Source organism: Mustela nivalis (assembly GCF_964662115.1).
Source record: "Mustela nivalis genome assembly, chromosome: 3".
NCBI lineage: Eukaryota > Metazoa > Chordata > Mammalia > Carnivora > Mustelidae > Mustela > Mustela nivalis.
In genome coordinates this window covers 51,417,978-51,432,774 of record NC_139022.1, presented here as the reverse complement: position 1 = coordinate 51,432,774, position 14,797 = coordinate 51,417,978, and the positions used below count along the sequence as shown (strand labels likewise).

The window sequence follows — 14,797 nt, the reverse complement described above, 5'->3', positions numbered from 1 at the left end:
AGGGAGGTTAATGGAGGGCTGCGGTCAGATGAGACATCAGGCTCTAGGTTTGTGGCCAGGGGGGCTGCTGATGTTGGCAGTGGCCTCAGGGGGACATGCAGTTTCTCCCCTTCTGAAGGTTCTGCGCAGCTCCAAAGGGCACAGTTTCCTCCTGGGGTCAGGTGGACTCCTGGGGTGTAACTAAGAGGTCGCCAATCTGGGGTCTTCAGGGCCAGGACTCTGAGGAAGGAAGCCTGAGAACCCAACCCAGGGTTGCGTTTCGGGCCAAGGGGCATGGAGGCCTCACCAGCTGGTGCTGAGGCGGGCTCCCCAGGGATCTGAGGAGAGGGAGGTTTGGTAGGCATTTGGAGGAGATCCAGGCCATGTGTGCACCCAGTGTTTAGTGTGCTCTCTCACAGGCTTCGGTCTGCGACCAACTGGAACCCTGGGCCAGGCCCAGGTGGCTCCTATGAAGGCCCCCACTGCCAGGAGCGAGTTCTCCTGGGGATTCCAGCCAATCCTCACGAGCTTTCGGCCCAAATCAATATCAATTTGGGCCGAAAGCTCGTGATAATTGGCTGGTGTTGGGCGGTGATTTGGGCCTGGCACCCACCAGATGTTGGGAGCACCTTCTTGCTAGATGCATGTTGCAGCCATGAGGTCCACGAGCCAGGCCCACGTGGCTTCCCTAAGCGCCCCTGCGGAGGCAAGTTCCCTGGGTCTGTGATGTGGGAGGGTGTGAGCCTGAGTGTCAGGTTCTGGGTTTGTGGTTCAAGGGGGTCACAGTAGGTCGGGGTGGCCTAAGGGGGCATGCAGGTTTCTCTGGGTATGAAGGTTTCGCGCAGCTCCCAATGGCACATTTGTCTCCTGGGTGGCAGGTAGAGTTTTGTGGTATGGCTCAGGGGTCCCCAGTCTGGAGGGTTTGGGGGATAGGAGCCTGAAAACCTAACCTAGGGTTTGGGTTAGGGACTAGGGGCATGTCAGACCCTACCTGCTAGTGCTGAGACTGGCACCCCAGGGGGCTGAGTAGAGGGAGGTTTTGGCCATGCGTGCGCCTGGCTTTTAGAGCACTTTCTTGTAGAGTTTGGGCCGTGATCACTTGGGACCTCGGGCCAGGCCCTGTCGGCTGCCCTGAAGGTCCATGTAGCCGGAAAGGAGTTTGCTGGGTGTTCTCATGATCTCAATTCTCAAGAGCTTTCTGCCCAAATCAATATCGATTTGGGCAGAAAGCCCGGCATTGTGCAGTGATTCAGGTCACACTCGTGCTCGCTGTTGAGAGCAGTTTCTGGCTAGATGTGTGTTGCCACCATCTGGGAACTCGGGCCAGGAACACCTAGTTTCATGAGCGGTGAAGACAGAGGACAGTCTTTGGGAATTCTCCTGGATTGAGGCATGCTGGTGGCTTCAAGGGGTTTGGTGTCAGGAATCCTGGGGTGAATTTCGTGCCTGACACTCGGTGAGTCAGGTTATCCCACAGGTTTTCTGTTTCCTCCTTAGGAAATTGTTAGCAGGTAATGTTCTTAAAGTAGAACCCTCCTGCACTGTCGGTGGGCATGTGGGCTGCTGCAGCCACTCTGGAAAAGAGTATGGTTGTTCTCCCAAAGGCTAAAAACTGAACAACCCTAGGATCCAGCAATTGCACTCCTAGGGATTTCCCCAAAGGACACAAAAATGCACATTCAGTGGGATACAAGCACCGTGATGTTTATAGCAGCATTATCAACCATAGCAAAATGATGGAGGGAGTCCCAATGTCCATTCACTGAAGAATGGAGAAAGAAGATGTGGGAGATTTATATCTATATCTATAGCTACACACAGTGGAATAGGACCCAGTTTCAAAAAGAAGGAAATCTTACCATCTGCAAGGATGTGGTTGGATCTAGAGTGGATTAAGCTAAGCAAAAATCAGTAGGACAAGACCAATACCCTATGACTTGACTTAAGGAATTTCAGAAAGAAAACAGATGAACAGAGTGAGGGGAGAGAGATAAACCAATGAGGAACAGACTCCACCTTAGAGCACAAACTGAGGGTTGCTAGAGGGCTGGGGTGTGGAAGGAAGGGTTCAATGGGTGACGGTTATTAGGAGGCACTTGTGATGAGCTCTGGGTGTTCTATGCAGGTGAGAAATCACGAAATCCTACCCCTGAAGCAAAGGAATTATCACTACATGGAAACGAATTGGAATTGAAGTCAATGAAGGAAGGCAGAAGACCCTGTGCTGCTTCATGAAGAGAGAGGTAAAATGGAGTGATTTTCACTCTCCTATTCTGTAGATGATCATTTTCAAATACACCGTGGTAGGATACGCTAGTTTCTTGTTGCATAAGGAGCCCTCAGAAAGCTGCCAAGAAGATTCAGATCTCAGAGCTTGTACATGTTCCATTCACACGTTCCTCATAGTTTGCCCAGGTACAAAGGTAAGTGCTAGAGAAATAGGACAGAAGAGGAAAGGAGGTGTTAAGCATTCAGGAGATAGCCTTTTCCCTTTCTCATGAAAGACTTGGGCCAGCGTAATTTTGGAAGAAGAAGGGGGGATCTCAGAGCTTTGAGGCAGATGGGAGTTCCAGGTCTGCCTAGAGCTGACTGGGGTCCTTGAGGTGAGCTGAGCTAAGGGCATGGCAGGCCCAATCTGCCAGTGCTGAGGCGGCTTCCTTGGGGTGCTAAGTTGAGGGCAGGGTCAGGCGGCATGTCAGGCTGAGAGGGTTCATAGCCAGAGGGCTGCAGAGGTGGTGGTGTCCTCAGGGGGGCATGCAGGTTTCTCCAGCTCTGAAGGGTTCTGCACAGCTTCAACAACACAGAGTTTCCATCTGGGTGGCAAGAGGACTCCTGGGGTGTGGCTCCAGGGTCCCAAATCTGGAGGGCTTGGGGCCCCTGGGGACGGAAGCCTGAAAACTCCACTTAGGGCCTAGACCTAAGCCTAAGGTCAAGCCAGGCCAGATCTGCCAGTGCCGAAAACGAAACCTCAGGGGCTGAGTAAAGGCCCCCACCCATGCGCCTGGGTTTTAGAGCGCTTTCTCACAGGGTTTGGGCTGCAACCACTCAGGACCTTCGGCCAGGCCCAGGCGGCTTCCCTGAAGGCCTGCGCAGCTGGAAGCGAGTTCACTGGGGGTTTCTGGCCAATTCTCAGGAGCATTCTCCCCAAACTGATATTGATTTGGGTAGAAAGCTCATGAGAATTGGCTGGTGTTGTGCACTGATTCAGGCCATGCTCTGCCTGCTATTTAGAGTGCTTTCTCACTACCTGCGTGTTGAGACCATCTGGGAACTCGGCCGGATCCACCCGACTCCCCTGAGGGCCACAGCTGAGGGGAGCTTTCCAGGGCCCAAGTTGAGGGAGGGGTCAGGCCAAGCCTCAGGCTCCGTGTTGGTGGCCCGGTGGGGCGCCAAAGGAGGGGTGGCCTCCAGGGGTCATGCTGGTTTCCTCCAATCTGAGGGTTTTGTGCAGCTCCAAAGGGCACGGTTTCCTCCTGCGTGGCAGGTGGTGTCCTGTGGTATGGCTCAGAGGTCCCCAGTCTGGAAGGCTTGAGGGTCAGGCCTCGGGAGATGGAAGCCTGAGAACCCAACCCTGGGTTAGGGTTCGGGCCTAGGGGCATGGCAGGTCCCACCTGCTGGTGCTGAGGCAAGCTCCCCATGGGGCTGAGTAGAGGGCGGGTCGGAGGCGACCTGGGCTTCCCGTGCACCCAGCGTTGAGCGCTTTCACAGGCTTTGGGCAACACCAGGAGGGACCCCTGGCCGGTCCCGGGCGGCTCCCCTGAAGGTCCCCACCACCAGAAGTGAGTTTGCCAGGAATTTCTAGCCAATTCTCAGGAGCTTACTGTCCAAATTGACATTGATTTGGACAGAAAGCTCAGGAGAATTGGCTGGCACTGGGCAGTGATTCAGGCCACACACTGGCGCTGTGATGGGAGTACTTTCTCGCTTGTTTCTTGTTGGGGCCATATGGGGCTGTGAGGCCCATATGGCTCCCTGCTGCCCCCCCAGAATAAAGTTCCCGGGTGGCAGAATGAGGGAAGCAGTGTGCATTAGGCTTTTTTTCTCAGCAGGGGGCACTGAAGGGAATGTGGCCTGAGATGGGCATGCAGGTTTCTCCCGCTCTGAGTGTTTCCCCGCAGCTCCCAAGGGCACGGTTTCCTCCTGGGTGGTGGTGGGAGATGCCAACTCCCCTGCCTTACAGGGGCTGTGGAGGTCAGAGCGTACAGCCTGTCCAGGAAGCAGGGATCAGGGATGGAAACACAGATGCAGGGCTGGGCTGAGACAAGAAGAGGTTTGTGCTTTAATGACAGCAGGGGTAAAGGGAACAAAAATAGTAATTCTGGGGTACACAGGGCGCAGGCAGCCAGGCCCAGCCTGGCCCAGCCCAGGCCGGCTGGGCGGAAGATGCTGGCTTTTTGTCCAGGGGGCTGGTGTGTACAGATGGTGGCTGGAGACTGAAGTCTCTCGGAGACAAGGGACGGCAGAAGCCTCAGAAGTCCATGGAGCTGTGGGCCAGGTAGTCCTTGCGGCCGATGTTGCTGACCTGCTTGGTCTGCATAGCCTCGAGTTTGGGGCAGTCAGTGATTCGATGGCCCAGGCCCCCACAGAAGGCACAGCCACGCTCTCCTGGGGACACGGGGGTGAGAGTCAGCATGCTTGCAGGACCAGGCTCCACAGCCCAGACCTTGGCTTCCCATTAGATCCCGCCCCCAAGCCCTCTGATACGCCACCTGGACATGTTTTGTGGTGCTCCCGTTATGCTCCCCCCGCACCCCTGGCCCGTGTCCCCCGCCTGCAGTCACCTCCAATGTCCAGCATGGACTCATCCCCGCAGTGTAGCACCTGCAGCACAGGGGGCACCTTCTGCTTTGCCTCCAGCAGCAGAGCTTTCAGGTCCATCAGCACCGACTCGTCTGGGGGGGTAGGGAACTGTCAGGCCCAACCCTAGGCCCTGCAGCCGGGACCTGGGTGGCCATAGCAGAGGACCCGGGGACAGCTGAGGTGATCCCGAGGGGGCAGCCTTACCACAGGCCTTGTTGATGAAAGTGGTGGCAATGCCTGTGTTCCCAGAGCGCCCAGTGCGGCCAATACGGTGCACTGCGGAGAGGGAACAGAGCCTCTGACCTACTGCCTGTGGGGCTGGGGGCTGGCCCACCTCCCTGACCCCCACCAAGCTCCCCACCATAGTTTTCGATCTCCTCAGGCATGTCATAATTTATGACATGCTGGATGGCAGGGAAGTCCAGGCCCTTGGAGGCTACGTCTGTGGCCACCAGAACATCCTTCTTGCCTTCCCGGAACGCCTCGATAGCCTTGGTCCGTTCCTCCTGGTCTGGGGAGGGTCAGGCAGGAGCTGTTAGAGGGACGGGAGTCTGGGGAGTAGCGGTGGGCCCACCAGGCAGGGAAAGGGTTAGAACGGTGGCAGTGGCAGCAGAATCCCTGTCTACACAGGCACTACCCCTGACCTTTGCCCCCATGGATGGCCACTGCCTCGACCCCCTTGAGCAGCAGGTACTCATGGATGGCATCCACATCAGCCTTCTTCTCCGCAAAGATGAGCACCTGTCCGAGAAGGCCAACTTCAGTCACAGGAGCTGACCCCAACCGAACTTCTCCAGCATGCTGCCCCCACTGCCCCCTCCCTCTCATGCCAGGAGTCCTGGGCTAGCCTGGTGGGCTACACTTACGGGTGGGGGTGTTTTCTGTAGGCATTCGAGCAGGTATACCATCTTGGCCTCCTCCTTGACATATTCCACCTCCTGCCATCACAAGGGCCAGGTCAGGTGGGCCTGCAAATGGGCTCACGAGCCATGGCCCTGCCACAGAGCCTGGGCTCCCAGTCCTAGCTGGGAGGAAACCAGAAGCCTCTTGCCGTAAAGCACTGGACGCCTGAAAGGCTGGAGATTTGAATGAAACCCCGAGTGTCCACAAGGGGGCCCCTCAACCCTACTCCAAGAGCTTCCACATGGCCAGGCCACATCCAACCCTCTTTAGTGAAACCCTGTTCCCCAGGAGCGCCTACCCACCTGGATGACATCCAGGCTAGCAGCCCCGGCGCGCCCCACGTTGATTGTGACCGGCTTTACCAGAGCACTCTTGGCAAAGTTCTGAATCTTCTTAGGCATGGTGGCACTGAAGAGTAGGGTCTGTCGCTGGCCCTGAGGAAGAGCAGGGCTAGGACTGAGGGCATGCTGGGGCCTGGGAAGACCAAGTAGCTGGGATGTCACGCCCCGAAGCAGGGCCAGTGGGTGGGCAGTGCTAGGCCTCAGGGCCTGCCACAGTTGAATGGGGTGTGCTGGGGAGGGTGGCAGGAATGGCCTAGCCAGGAAGGGACGGGTACCTTGAAGTAGGAGAAGATGGTGCGGATGTCACCCTCAAAACCCATGTCAATCATGCGGTCAGCCTCGTCCAGAGCCAGGTAGCGGCAGATGTCTAGACTGACCATCTTCTTCTGCAGCAAATCCATGAGGCGCCCAGGGGTGGCTACCATCATGTGCACACCGCTAGGGATCAAGAGAAGACCCTGAGGTCAGGGCTACCTGCCCATCCCTGCACCTATGGGCTGGCAGTCTGCTCATTCTGCTCTCTGGCCTCTTTCCTGTCTCTCCTCCCCTGTCCCCTCATCACTTCCAGCATCCTGTCCTACTTGTAAAACGTGTCTCTTCTGGATGCGCTGCAGCCTTCTTGACTACTACTGTGCTCCAGAGCTCCTCCCCAGCCATGAATCAACTCTGCCTGACATATCCTTCCCTCTCTAGAAGACAGCGGCCCTGAAGCTCCAGCCAGACTGCACCATGTGCTCCTGCACATCCCTTTGTAGGCATTGATGGGCTCACTTTCCCAGAATGCTAAATTAATCCCTTCTGTATCTGACTCTTCCCTGGGACCAGGAATGCCTTGAAAGAAGGGACTGGGTGTGGCCTGTCCATAACCCCAGAGCCTGGCCCAGGTCAAAGAGCACTGTCTGCTGGGGACTGCACCGTGTGGAAAGGCCACAGATCTGGCCCTGCCCTAGTGTCTCAGCCTCCATGCTGGACCACACTGAAGGACCCTGACCTTCCTGGACATCTTGAATCCCCCACCTCTGTGTCTTCTGCCCAGAATGCCCTGACCCCCTGACCACCCAGATGCCCCCATTCCATCTGCTGTGCGCCCACAGTACCTTACCACATCCCTCTGCCCCACCCCAACTGATCTCCCCATTACACGAGGAACTCCTTGAGGACGATAACTGGAGGACAAGGAGGCTTCTGTAAGGGTCTGCAGGGGTAGCTAAAGCAAAGCAAAGAGTCTGGCTCTGGGGAGGCCCACAGGGTGGAGGTGCCTGTGCTTACTGTCGGATGGTTTCCATCTGCTCTTTAACAGACATGCCCCCAATGCAGAGAGCGCAGCGCAGGAGCGGGGAGCTGTCCTCCTGCAGTAGGCGGCAGTAATACTCCAGGATGCCATGGGTCTGCCGGGCGAGTTCCCGCTGTAGGCACAGGGCGGAGGTTGGCACCAGAAGGCAGTCCTGTCTCTGCCCTGCCCTCTAGCCTGGTCTGTCTTACCGAGGGGCAGATGATGAGTCCATAGGGCCCTTCGCGCTTGGAGAAAGGTAATCTCTTTTCTTGTTCCAGGCAGAACATGATGACAGGCAATGTGAACACCAGTGTCTTGCCTGAACCCGTGAAGGCGATACCTATCATGTCACGGCCAGATAGTCTGTTGGGAGAAGAGAGACCCGAGGATCAGGTTCAGTAGAATGTAGGGAATGAGTCTCCAGAAGGACACCGAGTGACTGCTCCTCCCCATCACCGCCCCCTACAGGGCTCCCAGGTCCACACTCACATGGTGGGGATGCCCTGGATCTGAATGGGTGTTGGGTGGTGGATTCCCTTCTTCTTCAGGCCTCTCAGGATGGCTACGGAAAACAACCTCAGCATCATCCCTGTGTCTCACAGATACTGTATAGGACCCCAAAACTTTAAACTCGGCACTACCCCCTTCAAGTTACAAATGAGGCCCAGAGAAAGAGAGAGAAAAAGAAAGACTTGTCCAAGACCTCCACGATAACTGGAGCAACTGAAGTTCAAACCCAAGTCCTTCCATCTCCATTGGCTAGACCCATCTCTGCAGTTGCTGAGCACAGAGGGGGCTGGGACACAACCCTACAATTGTCTGACTACCAAAGTTCCCAGTACCTGCAGGAAATTTCATTTCCTTGAAGCTCTTGATGGGTGGTGGGATACCATCGCCTTCCACCAGGATGTGGTACTTCTTCCGAACCCGTTCATGCCGCTCTTCAGACATGCTCAGGACATAGCGGGGGGGTGTCCAACTGTGAGTGGGTGGTGGGGGTCAAGAGAGGCCCCAGGCACAGCTGGCTCTGGGGTACACCTGCCAGTCGCAGCCATATACCATTCCAAGTTAAGAGTGAGTGACTGTCTTCCCCAGACTGAAAAACATACCTGGTTTTGATCGGATCGTCGTATGTGATTCCCTTGGCCATCTCCTTCACGGACATCAAGGCTGAGGGGACAGACGTGGCTCAGGGCTGGCTCTTCCTTCCCAGAGGCCAGGCCCTCGAGATAGAACATGTCTGGGGTTGTCAGTCCACCACCCACCCTGCCCTGACTACAGCCACACCTCGGCCCTCAGCCACACTCTCCAGGATCTTTTCCTCTTCTTTCAGCTGCTTCTCCTTGGCAGACTCCTTGCGGGCTGAGGAAAGAAGCAGAGGTCAGACACCACGCACTGCACTAAGCTGAACCTCCCCGCGGCTCTCCAGCCCACCTTCAGCCTTCTCTTTGAGGTGCTGGTGCTGATCCAGGAGGCTGACGTTGGACTGAGGGCCCAGCGGGATATCGTCCTCATCTCCCCGGGGCTCGCTGCCGCTGTCCTGCTGCTCCTCCTCCGCAGCACCTTTGCGCCTTCGTTGCAGTAGCTTCTGGAGCTGAGGTTCCACCAGCGCCCCGCAGAACCAAGCCCAAAACAGAGAGGCGCATTGGGCCCAGTGGGCCTGCCTCAGGATTTTGGTCGCCCGTTCCTCGTTCGCCGGAGGGCCACGGTCCCGAGTACTGCCAGCTCGCTCCACTGGCGGCCACCTCCCCCCACCGCCCCTCGACCCCGGCTCCCACGCCCCCATTCCTCTTCCGAACCCGGGCCCTCACCAGCAGTTGCCGGCGCTGTCGCAAAGGCACGTAAGGCACATAGTCTTCGTCGTCCTCATCCTCCGTCTCGGAGCGGCTTCCTGTGGCAGTCGCCTCGTCGGTGCGCGCCCGCTACAGATACACGGGAGTCAGGCTCAGTCCCCCGCTTTCACTGCCGCTCGCCACCCGCGAGGACCCCTGCCTCGCTCCTACCTTCCGCTCGGGTTCCGAGTCCTCCATCCTTTGCTGCACGCATGCGCGCCACGGTAAAACCCCGCCTCAACTTTTGAGTGAAATCCAATCGGATGTGAAGCGGAACTTGGGCGCCTAGCAACGACCTCTGAGTGCCGGGTCGCGCAGAGGGACAAACTTTCCTCGGAGAACCTGTCAGACCGCGCTGGCGTCAAAGTCCCTTGGGCGGCTGCGCATTTGTTGCCAAGGACCAGGGCGAAGCGTCAGACAAGGTATTATGGGACGCTGGAAGACTTGGAGCATGCGCTAAAGGCTCACAACACGAAGTCTGGCGGAAGGTCCCGAGTGGAGACGGCTGATCCCGGAGAGGCCGGCTGGCCTGCTGCAAAACCTCGCCCAGAGTCTGACGTCATCCGGCACGATCCTGGACGGAGCCAACTGGGACCCCGCCGGGGCCTCCATCCCAGGCGCGGGGACGGGGTGTGGCTTACGGAAAAATGAATCAACCTAAACGCGGCAGCTCTGACAGCCGTCCTCGTCTATGTAAGACACATAAGTTCAGAGTGATGAAGGATAAATAAAATGCTGGTGACAAGTGTTTCGCTGAGGGTTTGTACATAGCTAAGGAGCGATTTTTATTGTAAATGCTGCAATAGAGTAACTCACTGCCTGCGGAACCAGAGAAGTCTTCGAAGAGACCTGCATCTGGGCTTCCAGAGGTGTGGACTCAGAACAAGGGAGTGGAGGAAAGAGCAGCTTTCTGATTGAGGATTCTGGAGGACTGAAAGCTTGGCCATATGCCAGTACAGATTCCTCAAAGAACAAACCACGTGGCCGGCTGCTGTGCGGTGGGGTGGCCAGCGCTAAAGCTGGATAGGGAGGCTGGGTGGGCCCAGAGTATGCAGGGCCCTGAAGGCCGAAGTAACTTCAACTTCAAGGGGTACTTCATTTATATTTAAACATTTTATTTTGACAGAGAGCGTGCGGGGGTGAGGGACAGAGGGAGAGGCTGGGGAGAATCTCAAGTAAACTCCATGCTGAGCAAGAGTCTGACCTGGGACTAGACTCCACGATGCTGAGATCAGGAATCTTGATTTCTGAGAGCAGAAATCAAGAGTCGGAGGGCTGAGCCACCCAGGTGCTCCTCACTGGGGACTCTTAAAAGTGGAGTGATGTGTACTACTTTTTTCTTCATTCATGTATTATCAGCACATACTGGGCATTGTGCACAACGCTGAAACAGATAAAAGATGAACAAGACACAAACCTGGCTTGTGAGTTTATGGATTAGTTGAGGAGGCAAAAATAAAACAGGTCTTGAGGTTAAGGAGAAATATTCTAAGACAGATAAAGTAGTACTTTTCTTGAAGCATTGCACGGCAGGGCCTTTCAGTTGGAATGTGAAGGATAAGCAGGACATGATGAAGGGAAGGTAACTTGGGAAGAAGGAAACGTGAGTAAAGTTGGGAGACCTGTGGGTGCCAGGCCACAGGCCTGGGAGACTGAAGTAATCTGGTGGGGCTGGAGTGAAGTGCCGGGAGGCAAGGACCAGGCACGGAAGGCTCTGAGCGCCATCCACAGGTGTTTCTCTGTAGGTAAAGCAGTTCCTTGATCAGACAGGCAATTTTCGAAAGATGAAGCAGAATTTTAGGTAGCTATGCCAGTTCAGCGGCAGGGCAGGAGCCCGGTGCGGGAGTTGAAGGGAGAGAGAGGAACACAGATAGTATGTATGCAGAAACAGGTTTCACCGGGGCATATGCAGACTTCTCTGGAGATTAGGAAGGGCCACAGACCAGGAACTGTGAGCCTGTGGGCGATGCCTTTTAACTTCTTTAGAAGAGAAAGCTGGCACTGACTGCCCATGGTGGGGATGAACCTGGGAGGAGGGGAAGGGAGAGGGAACAGTTTCCGATCCTGCTTCCCAACACTCTATAAAGCGCTCTTAGTGACTATGTGGCCACAGCCTCCACTGCTCCCCCACACAAGCTTAAGTGTCAGCTTGAGGAAATGACAACAGGGACAAGGAGGTAGAACACAGATGTGTGTGACGCATTTTTTTTTTTTAAGCAAACCTATTATATTAAAATCTGAATTTTCAAACCAGATCTATAGGAGGTGGGAGGTAGGAATGAGGTAGTTTGCTTTACTTTACAGAAGGGTTCATTATCCTCAACTCTCAGGTACTTTGGCTGTATGTGTCATTCCCACTGAAAAGTCCGATCCAATTTACAGAAACTCCATTTACTCCACTTCCCTTGACCACGTCAATAATCCAGGCTACAGAAAAGGCTTTGAGGCTTTTCCCAGACCACCTCTCACAGCAGCTGCCCGGACACAGAGTCTCACTCCACCATCTTGCAGAGAGGGAAACAGGGCATGGGGAAGGGGCTGTTCCAGGTCACACAACAGCGTCTTCCCACCAGGATAAAGTGCACAGATGCTGCTGTTATACAGGCCTCAGATCTAACTTCTCAGCCAGACCGAGTGCACTAAAGTCACTTTCCTGTCTTGGCTTTAATTTCCTCATCTGTAAAATGGGGTAACAGTCCCACTTAGAACTGTTCTGAGAATTAAGTGGAAACTGCCAAACTGCTGCCACATAGTACATGCTCAGTGAGGCTAATGACCAAGGAAGATCCCATGCTTCTGAGTACATTCCTCACCTCACCCCTGTCCCAGACCAGCAAACCACAACACACTGACTGTGTCCAAATGTTGCTTTATCTTTCGGCAGGAAAGATCTTCACAGTATCAAAAGTAAAGAATTGAAAAACAAGAACAAAAACAAAACCAAACACAAAGAGAGCAGTGTTGGGCCAGCAGTACCATCAGCCCCCGGCCCACAGGCCAGTCCAGCCCCCAGGCTCTGAGTGAGGGGGCTGCGTAGCACCAGGAAGCGGCTCTGCGGAGGTCTTGAGGGGCCCCAGCACGGCACAGCATCCATTCAACTTTTGGTTGGTCCAGGACGTGAGGAGCAGGGAGGATCTTGGGCAGGTGTAGGGATGTGGAGGAAGAAACTGTAGACCTTCAGCTGGCAGTTGGGGGTCTCAGGACACCCTGAAGCAGCTCGACCCGGCAGGGGGCTGAGAAAACAGAGCATGACCGTACCGTGAGTGAGCTTGTGCCCTAGCCTCCTTGTGCTGGCTCTGGGTTTCCATGGGTCCCCTGCGTAGGAGGAGCTGCCTGCCGTTTTTTGCTCCCTGGGCTGAAAATGTTGAATAGACTTCCTTGATTACCTTCAGCAGAGGATGCAGGTTGAGACCCTGCCAGGGCACAGCTCCCCGGTAGCATGTCTATGCCATCCAGGGTGGGTAAGATCCCCGACTCTGGCCTTTGCTCTCCTGCTGACAAGTGGAGGAGAGGCAGCATAAGCACTCTGATTCCTGCCTCACACTCTGGGGACACAGCCCAGGCTAGGTCCCGAATCTGTGCCGGCACTGCTTTTTCACACATTCTCCGGCCTCCTGATCCCACTCTGAGGAGGGTGGAAAAGGTCAATGAAGAGCCCTCATGGTGGGGTAGGGCAGGGAGAAACATCCCCCGTCTTGGGAAAGAGATCAACCAAAGAGGGAGTCCTTGAGAGAAGATGGCTGAATGAGGTTTCTTGGCTGACAGGAGCACTGGGCTGTGGGAGGAGGTATGCCCCTTTTTCTCTGAGAAGAGGCAACAAATGAAAGTGCCAGGGGTCCCCATAACTCCTGGATCCTGTGAAAGTGGACAAAAGGGGCAGGAGGGCGCCCTAGCAGAAGCTCCTGAGTGTGTGGACATTTCAGTTTGGCAAAAGACCAGGGAGTCCAGCCCCTTCAGAGAGAGGGGCTGAGCTGAGTCTAAAGACAGTCCTGTCTCCAGGCAGCCCAAGGGGCCATAGGGAGCCCAGCCTCAAGGGTGGGGAATCCTGACCCAGAGGAGGACAAGAGACTCGGCTGAACGTCCAGGAAGTCTGCTGCCCTGGCACTTAAAAGAGAAGGAGGAGGATCCTCCTGGGGTTCCATGAGTTCAGCTCACCTGCCCCAGTTTCCTGTGCTTTAAAGGCAGTTGTGTCACCAGGCAGAAAAGGCCTGATCCCAGGGACAGAGCACAGGGTTAAGATAGGGCACTGCACAGCCATTAGGCCGCAAACCGGGCACCAAGGCCTGTGGGCCAGTAACTCTTCTCTCCTGCACTATGGTGCTCAGTCCAGTGGCTTCTTGGTCTTCTGTTCTCAGTCCACAGCGTCATCTGGTATGTCAGCATTTCACACAAAAGGACCTGTGTAGGTGGTTGGGAGAGGAGCCCCGAGCCCAGCTGGGGCTAGGTCTCTTCTTCAGGAGGCAGCTTAGCTATTAATTTCTTCATGGGGCTTGCCCTGGTTGGGGAGAGCGCTTACAAACTCCTCCATGCCTAAATGACCTCACTGAGGCCTTGCTCTATCTCATCTGCCCTCTCCCTGGTCCTCTGGCGCTAGCCCCTTCCTGCATGGCTTTAGCTGGAAAGCACCCTAAATGGCAGCCTACCAGGCTGGGCAATGAAATTCAACCCTGAGGCTAACAATGTCAGGAGTGGGGGCAGTCATCTGGGGAGTAAGGCTGCCTCGGCTCTTGAGAGGCAGATGGTGAGGGAAGTGGCGGCCTGGTAGAGATAGCCCAGGGATGGCAGTGCAGGAAGGGCCCTTCAGGAACATAGGCAGGAGGGCTCTAAGGAGGGTCTGGCCCAGGAGGGAGCTATGAAAGGACAGAGGCCTAGGCGTGAGGGGCCACAGGAGAAGAGATGGGGCCTGTGTCTTTAGAGCACATAGGCCTCACTGTGTCACTGAAGGGGCCAGGGCTGACAAGCCACTAGCCCAACTCGTGTGCTCCTGAGCATGAAATGGTGTGGTGGGGACACAAGGTGATAGAACTTGCAGAGAGAAGTATATGCAACACTTGGGGGTCCTCCATACCTCACTGAGCTGTGCTGGGAGTGGTTTTCTTGAGGCTGAAGTTGGTCCAGTTCACAGCAACTTTCTGTCGAGTTTGCTTTGCAGAATCCAAACAGAACCTGTTAGGTTTGACAGACGCCAGGAAAGCACAATCAGAGGATCCCCCTTTCCTTGCTGGACCCCATTTCTAGTCCCATGTGTCTTGGTCACTAAAGGAACCAAGTCAGCTCTGTACAACCCCTCTGGTTCTAGAGTATTGTGGCCTAGCAGGTTACCAGAGCTTTCCTGACCTTCTGGACAGGGTGCCCGCGAGCCCATGAACAGTGTATGAAGACAGTAACACTGCCTTGGGATACAGGTTAGCCCCTCATGCTGTATCTTACTCTGGTTACACTGGGCTGCCTCCTGCTCCCCTCGGTACTGGGTGTTGCTTTCAGCCTCAAACCTCTGTACCTACTAGCTCTGCTGTCACAAAGGCCCTGCTTGACCTGGCCCGCTCATCCTTACTTCTCCGGTCTCAGCCTGGTTCCCAACTCTTCTGGGAGCACTGCCCACCCCTGAATCTCAGCTTGGTCTGCAACCCCACATCCTTACTCCTCCAACAGCACTTACAGCTGGACTG

The 14,797-nt window shown here is 55.6% G+C and overlaps 2 protein-coding genes across 15 annotated transcripts in view; both read right to left on the bottom strand.

Moving 5' to 3' along the window:
• Nucleotides 1-4,235: 4,235 nt before the first annotated feature.
• On the bottom strand, nt 4,236-9,557 carry DDX41 (DEAD-box helicase 41). The gene is made up of 17 exons (XM_082723722.1): nt 9,300-9,557; nt 9,108-9,218; nt 8,731-8,890; nt 8,584-8,658; nt 8,406-8,466; nt 8,139-8,275; nt 7,786-7,858; nt 7,506-7,659; nt 7,293-7,429; nt 6,299-6,461; nt 5,985-6,116; nt 5,646-5,717; nt 5,424-5,520; nt 5,141-5,290; nt 4,984-5,055; nt 4,761-4,871; nt 4,236-4,584 (listed from the first exon to the last, which is right to left on the bottom strand). Exons 1-17 carry the CDS (start codon nt 9,324-9,326, stop codon nt 4,448-4,450), a joined length of 1,869 nt encoding a protein of 622 aa, XP_082579848.1. The 5' UTR covers nt 9,327-9,557; the 3' UTR covers nt 4,236-4,447.
• Nucleotides 9,558-11,980: 2,423 nt separating this feature from the next.
• Nucleotides 11,981-14,797, bottom strand: part of FAM193B (family with sequence similarity 193 member B) — a 32,404-nt gene continuing 29,587 nt past the window's right edge. For 11 of the 14 annotated variants that reach the window (XM_082723712.1, XM_082723713.1, XM_082723716.1 and 8 more), the window contains 2 exons: nt 14,197-14,294; nt 11,981-12,361 (listed from right to left, as the gene is read on the bottom strand). In XM_082723712.1, coding sequence (XP_082579838.1) covers nt 14,198-14,294 — 97 coding nt within the window. In that variant the 3' untranslated portion in view covers nt 11,981-12,361; nt 14,197. The other 3 variants (XR_014309778.1, XR_014309779.1, XM_082723711.1) reach the window with 3 other exon arrangements.

Bases quoted from the DNA above. Each gene is read 5' to 3' on its own strand.
- DDX41 (XM_082723722.1), bottom strand. From the start codon at position 9,326: ATGGAGGACTCGGAACCCGAGCGGAAG. The intron at 9,219-9,299 runs GTAGGAGCGAGG...GTGTATCTGTAG, and splicing joins ACTCGGAACCCGAGCGGAAG to CGGGCGCGCACCGACGAGGC. The intron at 4,872-4,983 runs GTAAGGCTGCCC...CTACCCCCCCAG, and splicing joins TTTCATCAACAAGGCCTGTG to ACGAGTCGGTGCTGATGGAC.